The 19,399-nt window shown below is 38.5% G+C and overlaps 1 protein-coding gene across 1 annotated transcript; it reads left to right on the top strand.

Moving 5' to 3' along the window:
- Nucleotides 1-13,968: 13,968 nt before the first annotated feature.
- LOC132494747 (heterogeneous nuclear ribonucleoprotein H3-like) lies at nt 13,969-15,329 on the top strand. Its single transcript, XM_060105955.1, is given in 2 exon segments — nt 13,969-14,296; nt 14,299-15,329. Coding segments are annotated over 2 exon segments (1,167 nt in total). The 3' UTR covers nt 15,138-15,329.
- The last annotated feature ends 4,070 nt before the right edge of the window (nt 15,330-19,399 follow it).

Below are 19,399 nucleotides of genomic sequence, written 5' to 3'. Positions count from 1 at the left end.
ACAACAGTGAGAGGCCCACATACCGCAAACAAACAAAAAAAAAAAAAAAAAAAACCCAAGTTCTCTCAACCACATCAAGTGGTCTGTGCAAGGTTGGGAAAGGAGAGAGAACTGCAAGAAACACAGCCAGATCATGGTGACCTGGTGGATGGTGAGTAGCCATCGAAAGATTTTGGCAGAGGAATATCAGATTTGTGTTGCAGAAAGAGCAGTTTGGTGGCATTTAAGAAGACTGATTGTATCTTTAAAAGTTGTCTTAATTACAATTACTATACTACTTTATTGACTTAAAAGCATCACCATGATGAAGGTCATGAACAAGATGCTTCATCAACCCTCTCACATTTTGGGATTTAGATTTTTCACTTTCTCTTTCCTCCGTTAGATGAGTCATGACTATCCAGTCCTGAGTCTCGGTTCCCAGCATCTATGAGAGTATCCACTACAGTCCTACGCCCTTCACTGTGTGTACTTATTCCATTTTATATCTTCCTTCCTTATTTACACCTTGACATTGTCATCTAGATTTGACTATGGTTGATATTCTCACATCAGTGTGGGAATAGAGGTAACCGTTGTGTACCATAATAGTGTAATAAGATGGAATATTTGTTGATTTGATGGAATTATCAATGCCATATTGTTTATCCAGCAATGTATTGTACTGTTTAAGGGCTAGGGATCCAGATGAGAACTGCCTGGGTAAGAATCCTGCAGTGCAACTTACTAGCTGTAAAGCACTTTGCTCAAGGTCATTTAGCTAAATAAATACCTGGAACAGGGTGAGCCATTTGCTCTAATAGAGGAACATACACAGAGTACAATGGGAATGAATTCTCGTTGAATGCTTACAGTGCAAAAAGTATGCTAGGCATTATACTGCATGCTTCACACATCTCATTGCATTTAATAAGAACATGGCAGACCTTGTATAGCTACATACTTTACATATATACTTTTGCACTTAATGAGACTATGATGGACTCCGAATGTAGGTATGGTTTCCTAAGGTTCACCTCTTTGTGCATTACTTTTCTTATCTTTATAAGGATAGTGATGGTAAGTATGTCTTAGGGGTATTGTGAGGATTAAATGAATTAACTTATTACCCTGTGCCTAGCATATAGTAAACTCTCAATCAATGTTAGCTATTACCTGATGAATCAAAGAATGACACGAAATAAAATCTCATGGCCTTTGAGACAGATGATAAAGTATGAAAGGGCCATATTCATATAGAAAAAAAAAAAAAAAAAGAAATCCAGCAGAGGAAACAACCATTTTTCCAGCTGATTTATTAGATTAAAGTAGAGCAAGTTGACTAGCTGCAAAAATTGTGCTGTGTATCTATGACCACAAGTACAGAAATAGCACTGGTTTTTAGACTTAAACATCCTTGATAATTTATTGAAAAATCTTATAAAATGAATACTTTAAGCAATTATATGTTCACTGATTAAACCTCAGAAACTAAACTTTAATGAAAGAAAATCAGCTTAACTCTTAAGTGTACCAATCTAATGGAATCCAAGTCAGAAAATGCTAAATTTAAATTCTATGAAACTGAAAAATAAGCAGATGAAATTGCCTGTAAATATCAATTAGATGTCACTTTGATTTCTTAACCAGTTTTATATATGTAAATAACCTTCATATGCATAAAGAGAATATTAGGTGAAAATGCAACCTTATCAAGAAAAACTTACAGAAAAATAATCTGTAGAAAGAAAAAGGGACAGTGCACATCAAATCAGACTGAGCTGAAAACATGAGTGCCATGAGCTCTCAGACATAGTATGAATGAGAATGAGACACAGCTCTCATTCAATATTAGAGGAATATTAAAATTTTCTTCTACTAAACATTGAAATGATCCTTGACAAATCTGAGTGGCCACACTGATTGGTTTTCCCATGCTGAGGCATGGTCCAGTGAGGGCTGTGTTTAAACTGGTCTTTTTTGCTCTCTAATAGCTTATTGGATCAAAAATACCAAATCATTCAACCTTCACTCTTCTGAGCACTCAGTAGCTATTCAATTCCCGATATACTGGTAACTTTAATTTCTTTATTCTTGGGTCTCCAGTCAAAGAGGAAATTTCTGAGATGAATTTCAAGCTATATTATTTAATTACTAAGGAAAATTTGGGTTCATTTTCTTATTTCAAAACATCTTCTTTCACATAGCTGGATTTCTGTGCTGCTTTTGTGCTAAGAGCTATTCCTGAATACAGAGAGTCAATCCAGGGAAGAATGAACCCCCAGAATTTTGAAACTAAATGGCTGGTTATATGTTGGAGACAGTGTAAATAAGGAGATGGTTCTCAGTTAATACTAAAAAAATACTAAAAAATGAAAAAAAAAAGGTTCAGGAGACCCATTAATGAGGAATTAATCCCCCATCCCAGCCAGGTAACATTTAGGAGTCAATAAAAACTAGAGATTGTTGGTCTATATTGTTTTGCTTTTTGTTTCTATCATCAGCAGGCATCTGTTTGAACACAGTGGTGGAAGGTTGTATGGATGCGTGTGTGTGTGTGTGTGTGTGTGTGTGTGTGTGTGTGTGTGTGTGTCTGCACCTATATGTGTGGAAGAGAACCAAGGTAGGAGTTGGGGAAAGCGTTCCACAGGGGCCTTCCTTTCTGAAGGTTTAATTCTTAAGATGTGTCTGTGTGGTGTATTTGACACTCACGGAAAAAGACCAAGTTGCTGGTATTTTAATATTTGTTCTGTCTGTTTTTATTCTCTTCTGAAATTCCACTAATCTTTTAGGAAAGAAATTTGCTGAAATCTATGCAGTCTGCTGGATTATTCTTTTTTTTTTTAACTGCTGGCATGTTATTTTTTAATTATTATTTTTTAAAAATATTTATTTAATTATTTTGGCTGGGCCGGGTCTTAGTTGTGGCTCGCAGGATCTTCATTGTGGCATGCGGGATCTTTTAGTCACAGCATGTGGGCTTCTTAGTTTTGGCATGCATGCAGGATGTTCTCCAACCAGGGATCAAACCCGGGCCCCCTGCATTGGGACCTCGGAGTCTTACCCACTGGACCTCCAGGGAAGCCCCTGCTGGGTTATTCTTGAGGGAACTAAAGGGCTAGTGTGGCAAAGGAAAGGAGATCCATTTAATCCCTTCCTCTCCAGGTTCCAGTAATGCTCTGAGTTCCATGTGGAGGCCTAGTGCTGAAGGGCATCCCACAGGGAAGCCATCATGGAGCGAGCAGCCCCTGGAGAGAACATGGCAGTAAGAGCAGGCTCTGATTGCACCCAGAGGACAGAGACCACCATTTTCCTGAAGGAGAAGATAGTGACTCCAGGAACTCCTGGGTTCCTTGTAAATACTTCAACACTGGACCTGCTGATGGTTTCTGGGCAGCACATCTCCTCCCTCATTTCCACATATGCTTCTCAAAAGACATCTTACCCTATGTGACATCTACTCCTCTTTTTTTTTTTTTTTTTTTTACTGTTTCTAGGTTGTCCTCAACATTCACTTACAGATAAATTTTCATGATTAAAAAAAATTAATTGAATATATCACTTGTCAAACATCCCCTTCTCAGTGGACCTTCGCTGGACACCTTATTTATAATTGTAACCTCTTCTCTACCAACATTCCTTTATCCCGTTCCTTGATATATTTTCTCTGTAACACTTTTCACCATTCTCGCATTATGTATTTTAATTATTGACCCATTTCCCCAAATAGAAAGCAAACTTCATGAGGGCAGGGTTTTATCTTTTTTGCTCACTACTGTATATCCCTGGTCCTAGAACAATGTCTGTGTCTACTGGTCATTCAGTGAATATTTGAGGAATGTTGATGCAGATGACAAATGAAAGCCCTAGTTCCCTCACGTCTATGCACACAGCATCCAGGTGAGTCCCAGTCTTAGTCTGAGCCATCCAATCCAATTGCGACAGTCATGTTTGCACAGGCACATGTTCCACAGGGAGAGTGTAGCACCCCCAATTGTTTCCTTTAGCAAATTTGGCCTCATATCTTACCCTGACACCCTTGGTCTCTCAGGATCCTCTCACCTACTCACATACCAGCTATTATTTGCTAAAGTAGTGTGTTAGTACAATTATTTGAGTTATTCTGGCTTCCCCTTCATTGATCTCGGTCAGAGGTGCCACTCCTGGAAACATAGATAGGTCTCTTTTTTTGCTGTCTTCCTGAAGCTTTTTCTGCTGCTTTCACCAATGTTGCATTCATCACCATCATCTTTGCCACCTCTCACATCGCTGCTCTCCCTCCCTCTCAGAGACAAGGGATGGTTCTCTGATGCCGATTTTGGAAAATAAACAAACAAGCACTCCAAACTAAAAACTGTTCCTAGAAGCGCAGGCGCATGGATTCTATAATGTCCCACTCTCGTTCTGACGTCCTGGGAACTGAGAAAAAAAGAAGTCCAAACTGGCCAGGACCGTTAACAATTCCTTGCCTGCTTGTGGATACGTGTGTAGGACAGCATCAAAGGCTTCCTCCTTCGGCATGTCACTGCAGCTCTCTCTCTGACCCCTCAGGCCCTTTGCTTTCTATTGCAAATCTTGTGCTTGGAACTATTTCTGGTTCTGTGCTTGATTCTTGGGCTTGATTATTGGGCTGTCTGGTCCAGGACTAGGACTTCTAGTTCCCTTTGAACACAGCCTCAAGCTAGTCCTGCTTATTCTTCTCCTCGCTCCTGCTACTCTTGGAGCTGGGGAGGTTGAACCTGAAGGGTTTCTGCTCCAGCCTTTTCATTCCCTATTGAGGATGCCTGGCTTCAACCAGAGTGGAGATGAGAATGAGAAGCCAAACATCCTAACCCATGTGTACTGGACAACTGGATCTGCTGATGGCAGAAATACAACTGACTCAAAGAAGATTTAGACAAACACTCTACAGACTCATGACACTCACCCCCACCATTGCCCTAGGCCAACTTTCAGCAGCTGATAAATCTTCCCTTCTCCAATTAGACCTAGACTGTGGGACCATTTTCCTAAAGCACATGCACATTGTCTAAGGAACTCTGCCTTTTCTGTCCAGGGCAGCATTAGATTCCCACACAGATTAGAGGGCTGGGGAAGTCTAGAGAGGCTTCTTTGGGACTCTATCTGTCCTTGTAATAAAACATTGCTCACAGCTAAGCTCTCCCCACAGGGACTCTCAACCTTGGAGCAGTTAGTACATATTTGGTATCAAGAGCAGCCTTGAGGGTAAGTAAGGAGGAATGTTATATTATTCAATCAAACAGCAGCTTCAGGCTGGTTAGGGTATGGTGGAGGTGGGTAAGGTATTGCTTACACACTGTGTGCCCACTTGGAAGTCTTGGTGTCATCTTGGCTATGATGTCAAAAATTCCCTATCTTTGTATACAGAAACAAACATAGCCTCATGCACATTTATTAATTTAAGTTTTAAAATATTTATGGGCCAACATTTATTGAGTGCCTACTCTGTACACATTGTTGAGCTGGGAGATGGGAGTGCTAAAGCTTACAATGAACAAGACCTACTTCCTGCTTCTGTCTTTTGGGGAGACAGATAAGCATGGAAATAATACAAAAGGGTAAAAAAGGGGCATGGAAAATGATGAGTGTGAGGGCTGAGAATGGAAGTAGCCAGCAAAAAATTTCTAATTTTGGGCATTAGTGTGACAGTGCATGTGGTTTTTATTTCTTTTGCAAAAGGAAGAAGAAAAATTCTGTGATTTTTTAAATAAGATTATTAAGCTAAACTACTTCCAACAACTTAGAGAAATTTGGTTATTCATGAGAATAACACCTTTTCTAAAAGAAATAAAGTTAATTTTCTACTCTCCTGCAAAGGAGGTCATTAATTATACATTTTAGATTTCATCAATTTCATTTAGATGAGACTTACATTTTAACTAGATGTCAAAGAGACATAAGGTATTAAGCTAAATACACTGGATTACAATAAATGGTTATTAAAAAACATAATTCTGTTACTCTAATAGTTTTCTCACTTGGGTGTCTCATTGAAGGCCTGAGTTTCACATTTAGGCAGTCAAATCAATGTATAGCAATTCTGTGAGCTTTAAACAAAAGCTTCTAAACAATTGAGTCATTTCCAGATTAAGGACAGATGGATAGTATTTTTTTTTTGAGCACTTAAAAAAACACAAAATCAACAAAAACACTGGCATCCACAGTAGAAACTATCTATCTGCAAAAGAATCAACATACCTCTTATCCTGCTCCCACTAGGAATTTACTATTTTTGAGATAGGAACTTTATCTTGAAGAAGTTTAATGCATGTGATTCTGTGTTTTGGTAACTGTCATTGCCAACAAATGTAGGAAAAGAAAGAAGAAAAAGCTAAGAGTGCTTGCTGTTTGACATGCTTGGTGATTTTCCCAGGTTGCTGTTCTGTATTCATTTCCTACTGTTTTTCAAAAATTGCCCTCTGATTGGACAGCCCCCTATCAAGATAAACAGAAGTAACACCATGCTCTCTCCAATACTGCATGGGGTAGCCAGAGCCATCTTTCATTTTTCACCTCATCTTCTGCTCCCTTGGCCCAGATTCACAAATGGAGAATTGTTTCTTTTTTAAATTCTTTTTTCTTAAGGAATCCAATGGAAAATGTTAATCAATTTTAACTGTTTTTTAATTAAACCAGTGTGTGTGTATGTGTAGGGGGGAGAGCATTCATGTTCCAGTGAAGATTTAAGTTAATGGTTTTCTAGAATATAGTTTGGGGATTAAAAAGTTTCTTTAAACCCTCTGAATTCACACATCTGGAGGGAAATCTGAATAGTTCCAACAGTTGTGTGATGGGAGGCTGATACATGTGGGTTGCATCTGTTTGACCCTGCTTTCCTGTCCTAGGGTCTATTCCATAAGCACAGCAAAGCAGTAAAGAGGAGTGAGGTGAACTGTACCACAAAAGGTAAGATAGTAAGTCAGACTCATCTTTGATTTTGTCCTGCATGGAATTCTCAGGCTGGTCATACATATTTCCCCTGTATTTTTGCATGTTCTTATTTTAGTATTTGTTCAGTCTCTGTGAGATTTGTTCTGTCACTCTTATATTTTGAGTTCTTTAAGAGGTATGGTTACTATCTTCTGCTTCCCATTTCCCCACACAGAATCTATTTCAGCACTCCACACATAGTGGCTATTTAATAGATAATTGTTAACAGACTAACCTTTTTTCTCCCAGTAACTGATTTAAATTGGGTTCTCTTCTTTTTTCTTTCTTTTCATTTTTCTTCATTTTGCTCTATGCAAAATCAGTGACCTTAATCTGCACTGTGGTACATAAAGAAAAGGGATCACTAGAATTGACATGAATTTGAAACAGCAAAGAAATGGGTCATCCAAATTGAATTAAACGATGTGGAGACTTTATGCATAAAAGAAGCCTCTGCTTTGTAAGTGGCCACTTACTATTAGTAATCATTACTTATTTTTTTGTTTCCAACTATCATGGACTTGATTTTCTTCAGAGTGGCTTCAAAAGATTTCTAAGAGCAAGCTCATCCTTTTAAAATGCTTATTTACAGTTTTGCCTGCTCTTTTCAGTGTGAGGTACAGGCATTAAACTGTAAGATTCCTGTTAAACATGATTGAAGCTGAGGAGATAAATTCCCAAATGAAGGGGCAAAAAAATACCCTTTAGTATTCTTTAAGAGGAAGAAGCAATTGCAATTTTGTAGGTTTTGGAGAGCTTCCCTCTTTCTCCTTTTCATTCTGTCATCATTTTGCTTTATTAGAAAACAAGTACCCATCTGTTTTTTATGTGAAAAAGTGTTTCTTAATTGTGTTTATATAAAAGCCAATAATTCCAAGAAACTTGATTAATCTACGGCAATAAATAAATGACTTCAAGAAAGTACTTATAAAGGACACAACCCTTCAAGTTTTCAGTTTTTCTCACATTCTTAAGTTTCTTGGGTAAAATTCTTCTTGATTTCCCAATTGCTACTAATTTTTATTGCAATTATTACTGAAAAAGAAAGGTCAATAGGAGAAAAATGAATCATGGCATAAAAGAGAAAATTTGTAGCAGCTACCTGAGTTAGGGCTTATCTTTCAGAAGGGCAATTGGATAGATGTAGAGCCAAAGGAACTAGTATTTAAAAACCCATTTTAGCCATGTCCTCACAGGAAAAGTCTATGTCAGTATGGCTTAATAGTCTGATCAGAAAAAATGTCAGACTTTTCAATTTGACAGAGATTTTCCCACATAATTATAATTGTATATATTGTAATATGGAGTCTAGAAACATCAATTCCAACACATAAAATAGCTGATATAATCCCTCGGACTCTCACTGGTTAAATGTTTCAGTTCAACTCTTTGTTAGATGGTCCCTGTTGATTAATTCACTTGAATAAGCTACTTTTAGTGCATATAATTGGTTATATAAGCAGAACCATAAAGTTTTTAAAAAGTATTCCGATAAGGCAATTGTGGAATACATATGAATTTCCTTCTCATCTTCTTGTTTCTAAAGTAAATTATAAGAATAAATTTCAGAAGGAAAAACTATATATACTTATTCAGAATGTTTTGCTATTTGGACCATAGACCACCTCAAATACTTTGGAAATTTGAAATTTACTTATAATGCATTTTCACATACATCCAAGAAACTGATCAATGATAATCCAACATCAAAACATCATTTAACGAATAGTGCTTGTGAAGCCTATGTGTACCAGGGACTGTGCTAAACTCTATGAGACACAAGCTTCTTTCCCAATAAAGGTTATAGGCTAGTGGTTCTGAAACTAGAGAAATAAATGGCATCTGAGATGGGTGTGAGCATTCTGGGAATTAATCCTCGTTAATAGTTGTTCTTCTAATGACTAACAGATGCCGTGTACAGGGTATAAGGTGCACTTCTGGTAATGAGTAGGGGTTATCTTGGTCTTGGTGAAGGCAAATGGAGGAGAAGCCCTAGGTATCTTTGCATTTGACTAAGGGAGAACAGAACAGGTTTTTCACTATCTAGTTGAGGAAGTGGAAAGGAGACCTGAAAAGAGAAATGGTTCACCCATGTATATGAGGTTTAAAAAGAAAATAGAATTAGACAAAGAAGAGAATGGAATATATTTTCAGCTTCATGTGTCCATATTTTATACCTAGCAATCTTGAAGAGAGCTTTTTTACCTTCAGTCGGTGTTCCCGTATGAGATGCCAATAACAAAGGCAATAAATCCCAGCCCTATTCAATTCTGAAGTCTTGGTCTCTTTTAGCTTACTAACACAGCCTTGGAAACCCAGTAAAATATGTAGGGTTATTGATGGTGATGGTGTAGCTGAGACCAGTATGTAGTTTAGCAACAATATATGTGTTTATTGTTTTATTGTGAATTAATAGTTGTGTATGTATACTTAATTTGTGTGATCAAACATACTTATACTTAAATCTCCTCTAGATATACTGATGGCCAATATTAACAAGAATTTAAAAAAAAATTGTCAGAGACACACATTTTCTCCATAACACATAGTTAATTACACAACTGAGGGATCAAAGTCTTGTGCTATAAAAGTATGTTTGCTTTTCACACCAGGGAGCCAAGTTTAGCAGCCCTTGAGGAATTCAAACAGAAACTGTCTACTAGTCAGAGGCCTAGTAAAGGACATAGTTAGATAAGAGCCGAGGGACTAGAAAGACAAGCATAGGCACAATCCATCCACTTTTGTTTATAGTTCTTTTTTCTTAGTGCCTACTACATGAATTTCCATCTTTCGTCTATAAATTGTCCAGTTTTAGTTGCAAGCCACAGTACTCTGGCTAGTTTAAGGAGAAAGAGATTAATTATTAAAGTATCTTCAGATAGCTCACAAAATTTCTGTAGGAGCCACTGAACGAGGTTTGAATGCAGCACATGCTTAAACAATACAACTTGCAGCTCTGCTCCACCATGTTGCAGGACTGTTACTAGCAAGAGAACACTGCTGCCACCCTCCACTGATTGTGCCTGTTGCCACATGCCAGACACCTTCTAAAGAATCAGATACTACCACTCCCCCATTTGCCAGAAGGTCAATTTCCCCACATGTGGCCACTGGTTCATGTTGCTCCCTTCCATGTTTTACTTCTGGAGTCTTCTATGGGTGTATTTGCTTGACACAACCTAGGTCTGATGCTTGCACTGTAGCTGTGAGACTGAAAGAAGTAGTGTTCTTTTGTTTGTTTGCTTTTGTTTAATTCTACTTTGGCAGGGCTAGATTCATAGTATAAGAATCTATTGAAATTTTGAGAATGTTCAAAAGCTATCAGACAGCTACAAATGATAAAGTTCTAAAGGCTATGACTAAAGAAACTTAGTGAGGATGCATTTATTTCAGGATGAGCTAGAATTTAAAATTAAGTGGTACATTAACTGGATGTGCTGACTAAAAGTTGGAGGCTAAGATCTTTCTTGAATCTTGACATGTAGGATTTGGACAAATTGTAATTTCTAACTTGCAAACATCCAAAATACCTAGGGATAAACTTAACATGAAATATGCATGGCTGACGAAATGTGCTGAGGGGCATAAAAGGAGACAAAAAAATGGCAAGACACCTTTTCTTGGCTAGAAACAATCACTAATGTTAAGATGTCCATGATCTCAAAGTCAATCAAGGTATGAATGGTAATCCTAGTCAGAATTCCAAATGGGATTTTTTGGAGGGAACTTGACTAAATGATTCCAAAGATTCTAAAAGATTCCTTATCTAAAACATAATCTTGGATCATAAATATAGCCAACAATATTCTGAAAAATATAATAGTCAATGAATATAGCAGCCAATAAAATTCTGAAAAAGAAAAGTGACGATGGGTAACTTTCCCCAGCATCAAGGCATTATTAAGTAAGCAATGTGGTTTTGCTAGGACAGGAATAGACAGAGGATGAGATAAAACAATGAGTCTAGAAGGAGACTCAAGTTAGTAGGGGAAAAAATATATGATAAAGATGGCAATATCAAAAAGATGGATGCTTTAATGAATAATGTTAAGAAGACTGTTTAGTCACTCAGAAAAAAAAAAGAGCTCAATACTGACTTCACTCGTTATGTTAATATAAAATCCAAATGGATTAAAGATTTAGTGTAAAAAACTAAACCATAGAGTTAAAAGACAAAAACCAAGGGTAGCTAGTATTACACTCTGTGGAGGAGAAAGCCTTTTACCATCATACACACACATACACACACACTCCCCCTCATATATACCCTAAAGAAAAATATTAAAACATTTAAGTATAAAAATTTTAAAAATTGATTATAGCAAAAGAAACCATGAAAAACAATAGAAAAAACAAATTGGGAAAACTATTTCAAACAAATGTTTGAGAATGTATCTGAAAATAAAACCAGGTGACAATACATTCTTGTGTTTAAGGAAAACAGTTTTCAATCTTTTCACACACATGCAACATATATGGACTGACAATCTGTGTCTCTTCCATGATTTAGTCCCTTTATAGAATTATCATTGACTCTGTGTTTTATAGAACCTAGTAAAGCTATGCTGAAAAGTTTTTAAAGATTTGGTTAATTCATCTGGCAAATTTTTAAAGTTCAAGGAGCATAGTTGTTTAAAAAAAAGTTTGTTGTCTGCTGTATTAAATCTAGTTTTGTATATTGACTATGTTTCCCTTGACAAAAAAATCTTTAGATAAGTTGCATTTCCATAAAAAGTAATGAAAAGTCTGCTGGTATTATGCAGACTCTTCTAACTTCTTTTGCTTCACTGGATCCGAGGAAGAGAAGACAAGATTTTTAAAAGGGGGATTGTGTTCCCTTCAGATTGTTATTCTAAATCTGACTTGATGGCAGAATCCAAAGTACATCATCTCCCAGATAAAGCTAGCTGCTTGCCAGACTGCTCTGTTACAATTGAACTGTAAATGGCTCACATCAGCACATTCTGTCAACTTTATATAAGCCCCACTTTATGTAATGTGATTATAGATCCCCTGAACACTGCTCTGTACCTGCAGCTTGCAGACTGATTCTCTTGATATTCTTTATCAGATATGATGACCAGGAAAAGCAGCATGGGCTGTTGAGGATACAGGCAGAGAAAACAGGTGGCTAGCGCCTGCTTGTTTCATTTTTCTAGAAGCCTGTTACCCCATGTTCAACAGAGAGTAGGTAACTGTGTTCTGTCTTACCTTTACTCCCAAGCATTTAGTCCTTGATCCCTGTATTTATCACATCCAGAGATGTTTTGGGGATGGCTTACTTTGACCAAAGGCCCTGAGCACTCCATAAGAAGAGCATGTGATCCACGTGGTCAACATGCCAGTCTTCACAATGGGATTTATCCAGGAAAGCTTCACTCTCCGTTTCTCTTTGACGCTATGATTCCCTCTGGTCCCTGATAATGCTGCCTTGATGGCATAAAGAGTTTCTGGAAGATTCAGTTCAGATCGACAAGCATTTATTGAACCTCTGCTGGGTGTAAGCACTGAGTGAGGCACTGGGGATGCAAGGCATATAATGCAAGATCTCTCTTTTGTGGAGGTGACAGGCTAGTGGGAAGACAGACAAAAATCAGAGCTTCAACGCAATATGATGAATGCTGAGATAAGACTCCTGGATGCTGAGTACAGGAAGGGGTACTTAATTTAACCTGGAAGGTTAATCCAGGAAAGGTTTCCTGGGGAGAGGATGCCTGAGCTGAGTCTTGAAGATTGAGAAAGAATTGTGTAAGTGGGAAGGGAAATCCACACAAAAAGTACAGCCTGAAAAACATCACAGAGATGTGAAGTAGCATGGGCACATGGGCAGGGAAACTCCCAGAAATCAGAATTCTTGGAGGGAAATTTTTCAGATGTGGGTGGGAGATGAGGCTGAAGAAGGTAGCAGGTGTCAGATTGAGAGGGAATTGGATGCTGTGCTACAACCTTGGGCTTTATCCTGTAGGAAATGCTGAGTCCTTTATTCCTTGCTTTCTCTCATACCCACGTTCAATCGTTCAGCAAACCCTCTTGACCAGGTATGCCAAATTTGATCACCATCAACATCATAGTCCAAGCTCTCATGGATCACAGCAGTAACTCCACAATTATAGTGGGAATAAGTCTCCTTCCATTTTGGCTCTCCTAAAGTCTACCCTTTTCACAGAAGTGAGAGTGGTCCCTCTAAAATATAAATCAGATAGTAACGTTCCTCAGTGAGTGCTCAAAGCTCCAATGGCTTCTTCACATCTAAAATAAAATCCACATTCTTACCAAGGCCTGGAAGGCAAATCCTTACTTGAATTGGCCCCTGCCCTGCTCCCCACTTTGCCTTCAACCCCCTTACACACTGGGCTCCAAACTCACAGGCCGCCTTGATGTGCTAGAACATGCTGGCATCTCTCTGACTCAGGTGTTTGCACTCATTAATCCCTCTGCCTACTGTGCTCTTCCTTCCTTCCTGTCCACCTCTCTCTCATGGCCGACCCTCTCCCTTCACTCCCTTCTGCTGAGACAGGCCCCTCCTGTCTACCCTTTCTAAGATACCCCACCTCCATCACTCTCTGTCTCTCCTTCTTACCATATATGTCATTGTACAGTTGTCTTCTTATTGCCTGTCTTACCCATAGTAATGCAAGCTTCAAGAAGGCAAAAATGTATCTGTTTTGTTTACTGTTGTATTCCCAGTGCTGGAGCACTGGGGATTTGTCGAATGAATAGATGAATGAATTCAAAACCATTCAAAACTTGGGAGTGAAAGGATCAGGTGTGTGTTTTAGGCTGGTCACTCTGGCTGCAATGTGGAGTACATAAGGGGGTAGATTTGGGGTAAGGGAGGTGGGTAGATAGGAGTTAGAGAGACCAGTTTGGAAGTTCTTGTGTTAGCCCAGGTGAAGAGTATGAAGGACTGAACTAAGGCAGTGGTATTTGGCATGAAGGAAGAGGAGATAGACTTAAGAAGTGTTTTGGAGATAAAACTGGCCAAACATGATCAAATTACATCTGGGTCTCTCTTCAGACTCTTGGCTACATAAGGGGATGACAAAGGATACTGGAGCCCTTAGCGGCTGCCGCCGCAGGAGACGGTTGGAAGAACCATTGTGGGAGCGCTGCACGAGGCGGGCGACTTCTCCCTGCTCACGACCAGACCCCGCAAGCAGCGGAGTCGGTGCTACTGTCGCCCGACAGGCATTTAAATCAAACGGTATTGAGAAGGATTGGGTTATGAAACATAATGGTCCAAATGATGCTAGTGATGGGACAGTACAACTTCGTGGACTGCCATTTGGTTGCAGCAAAGAGGAAATAGTTCAGTTCTTTCAAAGGTTGGAAATAGTGCCAAATGGGATAACATTGACGATGGACTACCGGGGAGAAGCACAGGGGAGGCCTTCGTGCAGTTTGCTTCAAAGGAGATAGCAGAAAATGCTCTGGGGAAACACAAGGAAAGAATAGGGCACAGGTATATTGAGATCTTCAGAAGTAGCAGGAGTGAAACCAAAGGATTTTATGATCCACCAAGAAGATTGCTGGGCCAGCGACTGGGACCATATGATAGACCAATAGGAGGAAGAGGGGGTTATTATGGAGCTGGGCATGGAAGTTATGGAGGTTTTGATGACTATGGTGGCTATAATAATTATGGCTATGGAAATGATGGCTTTGATGACAGAATGAGAGATGGAAGAGGTATGGGAGGACATGGCTATGGTGGAGCTGGTGATGCAAGCTCAGGTTTTCATGGTGGTCATTTTGTACATATGAGGGGATTGCCTTTCCATGCAACTGAAAGTGACATTGCTAATTTCTTCTCACCACTAAATCCAATCCGAGTGCATATTGATATTGGAGCTGATGGCAGAGCAACAGGAGAAGCAGATGTAGAGTTTGTGACATATGAAGATGCAGTTGCTGCCATGTCTAAAGATAAGAATAACATGCAACATCGATACATTGAACTCTTCTTGAATTCAACTCCTGGAGGCAGCTCTGGAATGGGAGGTTCTGGAATGGGAGCCTATGGCAGAGATGGAATGGATCATCAGGGAGGCTATGGATCTGTTGGAAGAATGGGAATGGGGAACAATTACCATGGAGGATATGGTACTCCTGATGGCCTGGGTGGTTATGGCTGTGGTGGGGGAGGCAGTGGCGGTTACTATGGGCAAGGTCGCATGAGTGGAGGTGGATGGTGTGGGATGTACTGAAGCATAACCACCGATATAAAAGTCCTGACAACAGCATCTGGTCTACTAGACTTTCTTACAGATTTAATTTCTTTTGTAGTTTAAGAACTTTATAATGACTGAAGGAATGTGTTTTCAAACTATTATTTGGTAAAGCAACAGATTGTGATGGGAAAATCTGTTTTCTGTAGGTTTTATTTGTTGCATACTTTGACTTAAAAAAATAAATTTTTATATTAAAAAAAAAAGGATACTGGGACTGTAAGTGGTCCAGAATGAGAGGGAGCAGCCAGTGCTTTTCCATTTCAGCATTTCCATGGATTAAAACTGCTGAGGCATTCATGTGTCCCTTGTGAAGCACAGAAGCATTGTCTTGCTGCAGATCCCAATGACTACAATGAGTTGGATGTATTTTTGGCACCAGATAGATGTTCAATAATAGTTTTAATGATAGTTTCTACAGCAATTGGGTTTACCCTAGAGGCTGCCCATCTCTCTAATGACTAGGGCCAAGCCAGCTTATCTTATAAGATCTGACAAAATTACAGTGTGAACTGGTAATGCCGTGGGCTATTTTACAAATTATACCAGGTCTGTCTCTGAGGAACTTATCTGAGCCTCCAGAGACTTCAAGAATACTGACTTCAGAGGGAGTACTGTGCTATTATGAACACTACAAACCATGTACCTAGCAAAACAAGAAGGAGATCCACAGTGCCTAATTTACAGAAGTATTTGATCTGTTTGAAACTTCTGAAAATGTATTTGAGCTGTTGAAATTGACACGTCGTAGAGTGTTACAATTTTGTTTTCAACATGGTTTGGGAAAGTTCTTTTTAGCTTGGGAAAATTTATTATTTTAGCCAAGGAAAGAATTATGTGGCCTCAAATCTATAAACTTTCAATCCAAGAGAGATTATGAAATTATTTTGGATGATTGAGACAGAGGTCTTTCCAAAGAAAAGGTTTATCACATGGGTGATTTAAAACACTACTAAAATTGCCTCTCTAAGCAATGACCTAGAAATCTGACAATGCGATAATGAATTCTCAAAGAAATAAAACAAACAAACACAAAAATCACATTGGAACATTTCACAATTGGCAGGATGAAAACTGGCAACAATGACTTCTGGAAAAGTGAATTGGATCTTATAGCATTAAAATGAGTTTGGGGACTATAACATGAAGTCAACAATTGTGTGAGAATTTTGGAATGCTCAATTTCCCACAATCTCATCATTTCTCTGCCTGACAATTGTAATTATTCTTCATCGACTTGACAGTCAAACTTGCTTCCTGTAGTGATAATATACCTGCTACCATGCTGACCATATTGGAGAAATGGCTTTTTCTTGGATAGGTTTATTCATTTTGAAGCTAACCTTCTGTGTTATTCTAACCACTCTCTTACATTATTCATTAACTAATTGCCATCCATATTTCTGACAGTAGTTTTCAACTTTGGAAAAATGAGGAGATACATGCTTGTCCCCCTGATTATGAAGAAAAGACTACTTCACTCATGTCACATATTAAAACTTAGGCAAATTATGATATACTACTTCAGAAAATATTGGACATTATTGTATACTTCCAAAACTTCCAAGGTCATTAAGTAATCATGGATTTAATGTATGAGACATTATAAAGGAATCTAATTCTATACAGTTTGAGAATATATGGATGGGACACTAAGACCAGGTCGTATGGTTAAAAAAAAAAGAAAAATAATAGTTAGAATAATTATAAAGTAGAAGTGCTTGACAGTTATAAAAGCTATTGATTTGAAATCCATTCACTTAATTATTTATTCAATAAGTTTTTACTTACTTCTGAGAAGGTGACATTTGAACAAGACTTAAAGGAGGTGATGGAGTAAACTGCAGAGATACACAAGGAAACAACTTTCTAAACAGAGGGAAGTGCCAGTGCAAAGGTCTTAAGGAGAGACCACACCTGGAGTATTGGAGAAGGAGCAAGGAAGAGCAGAGGCTGTGGGCTGGATCAGAGTAATGCACTGGTCAGGGGGCGATGAGGTCCGGGGGTGACAGGGTTTATACAGGCCAATGTGGGAATTTTGGCTTTATTGTGGGTAAAATGGGGAGAACTTACAGTGTTTTGACATGTCATGACTTAAGTTTTAAAAGAGTCAGTCTGTCTGGTGTATTGAGAATAGGTTGTAGGGGGCATGGGTGGAATCAAGGAGACTCTTTAAGGGGATAATACAGGATGGTGGCTTCAACGGGTGGGAGCAGTGGAAGTGGTAAGCAGTGGTCAGATTCTGGATGTATTTTAAAAGTATAAATTCTTTACTACTGTTGGATGGATTGGCAATGTGAGAGAAAGATGAAAGTTAAGGACAACTCTAGGGGTTTTGGTGAGCAAGTGGCAGGAAAGAGTTGTTCTTTCTGTTAGATTTTTAGAAGATTACCACTGGGTGACTTCAAATGACAGAAATGTATTCTCTCACAGTTCTGGAGACTATAAGTTCAAAATCATGGTGTTGGCAAACTTGCACTCCCTCTGAAGGTTCTAGGGGATAATCCATTCTTTGTGTCTTCCAGCTCCGGTGGCTGTCAACTTTCATTGACTTTCCTTGGCTATATCATTCCAATCTCTGCCTCTATGACTCCTGCTCTCTGTCTCTTAGGGTGCTTGTCTTAGGACTCACATGGGGTGATTCAGGATGATTCTATCACAAGATCCTTAACTATATCTGAAAGTCTCCTTTACTAAATAAGGTGATGTTCACAGGTTCCAAGGATTTGCACTTGGATATATTTTGGAGGGCCCATTATTCAACCCATTATACCATTCACTGAAATGAAGGTGATGGTGAGAAAAGCAAATGAGGTGAGAGAGATGGATGTATACAATTTTAATTTTAGCTGAGAGGACACCTGATAACTTCCTGAGGCGTTGAATTAAATAATCAGGTATTATTATTAAAGATATTCACTATATTGGTCATGTAAAAGAAAACATTATCAAATCCCTGTAAAAATCCAACACTCTGTTCAAATTTAGCCATTAGCCTCATTCTTCTTTTACTATTTTAACGCAAGCTGTTAGAACAAGTGAGTTGTTCATGTTTGAATTTTATTTCCACTCCCTTCCACTAATCTATGGTTTGTTAAAAAAATCATTTATTCAATAGATATTTATTTGGTGTCTAGAGTGTGCGGTTAACCATGCTAGGCAATTCAGACATGCAAAGATTATTAAGAAATAATTTCTATCACTAAAGAACTTATAGATAATAATTTGGCTCAACCTAGTGTCCCCCTCTGCCCCCCCATTCTATCCTAATGTGACTTATTACGCATATAGCTTACTTACAGTAGGTGTTTGGTGAGTGAGAATATAGGTGACTGAGTTTCCTTTGCTTATTAAGATTTATAGGGGTCACAAATCCAACTTTTTGTTTCACAATCTCTTGCCCTCATTACAGTGAGAAAGTTTAGGCAATCATAGATAGTGAGCTGTAGGCTCCAAAAGTACTTCAAAATGCAGGAACAAGACACCAGAATGAATACATAGTGGGTGGAATCAGTTTACTTGGAGAAGCTTTTCCTAGAAATAACCCATCCTACACTCTGATTTGGAGAAGAGTTTGCTGAAGAGACAGAAGTGCCGGGAAACAAGCACCATAAAATGTAACTAATGTAAAAGAAACTGTAATCCTAGAAATGGAAACATGTTAGAAACAAATGGTCCTTATGGAGTTTAGGAAAAGGAAAGTTGGTGAGTAATTTCAGTGTTTATCCTTGACTGTTCAACAAGGGCAAGAGACTATGTTTTATGTCACTAGTAATCTTGACTAGATCACTTGAAAGGTGACAACTTCTCTGATTTCTCAGACAGCTTGATTTAAATAGTTGACATGACTATCCAACCTCCTTTGCAGTGAACCTGGGCTCAGCAGACAGCAGATTGTTATTATAAAGAGTTTGGAGGGCACTGCCTGACATATAAGCTCCACAAAGATTAGCTACTATTATAAATTATTATTTTATTTTCCTTGATACTTTATTATCTCTCCCAGTATGATCAAACTGTTGGGGGTGAAACTGATGAAATTGAGTTTGTAACTTTCTTGGCCAGTCTAGACTGTGATGATTCTGATGATTAGTTTTTTTTTTTTTTTTATATATATATATATTTTTTTATTTTACAAATTTAATCAGTTATACATATACATATGTTCCCATATCCCCTCCCTTTTGCGTCTCCCTCCCACCCTCCCTATCCCACCCCTCCAGGCGGTCACAAAGAACCGA

The sequence above is a fragment of the Mesoplodon densirostris genome, chromosome 8 (genome assembly GCF_025265405.1).
Source record: "Mesoplodon densirostris isolate mMesDen1 chromosome 8, mMesDen1 primary haplotype, whole genome shotgun sequence".
NCBI classification, from domain to species: domain Eukaryota; kingdom Metazoa; phylum Chordata; class Mammalia; order Artiodactyla; family Ziphiidae; genus Mesoplodon; species Mesoplodon densirostris.
Note: the sequence above shows the minus strand (reverse complement) of the source record. Positions and strands in the feature narration are given on the sequence as shown.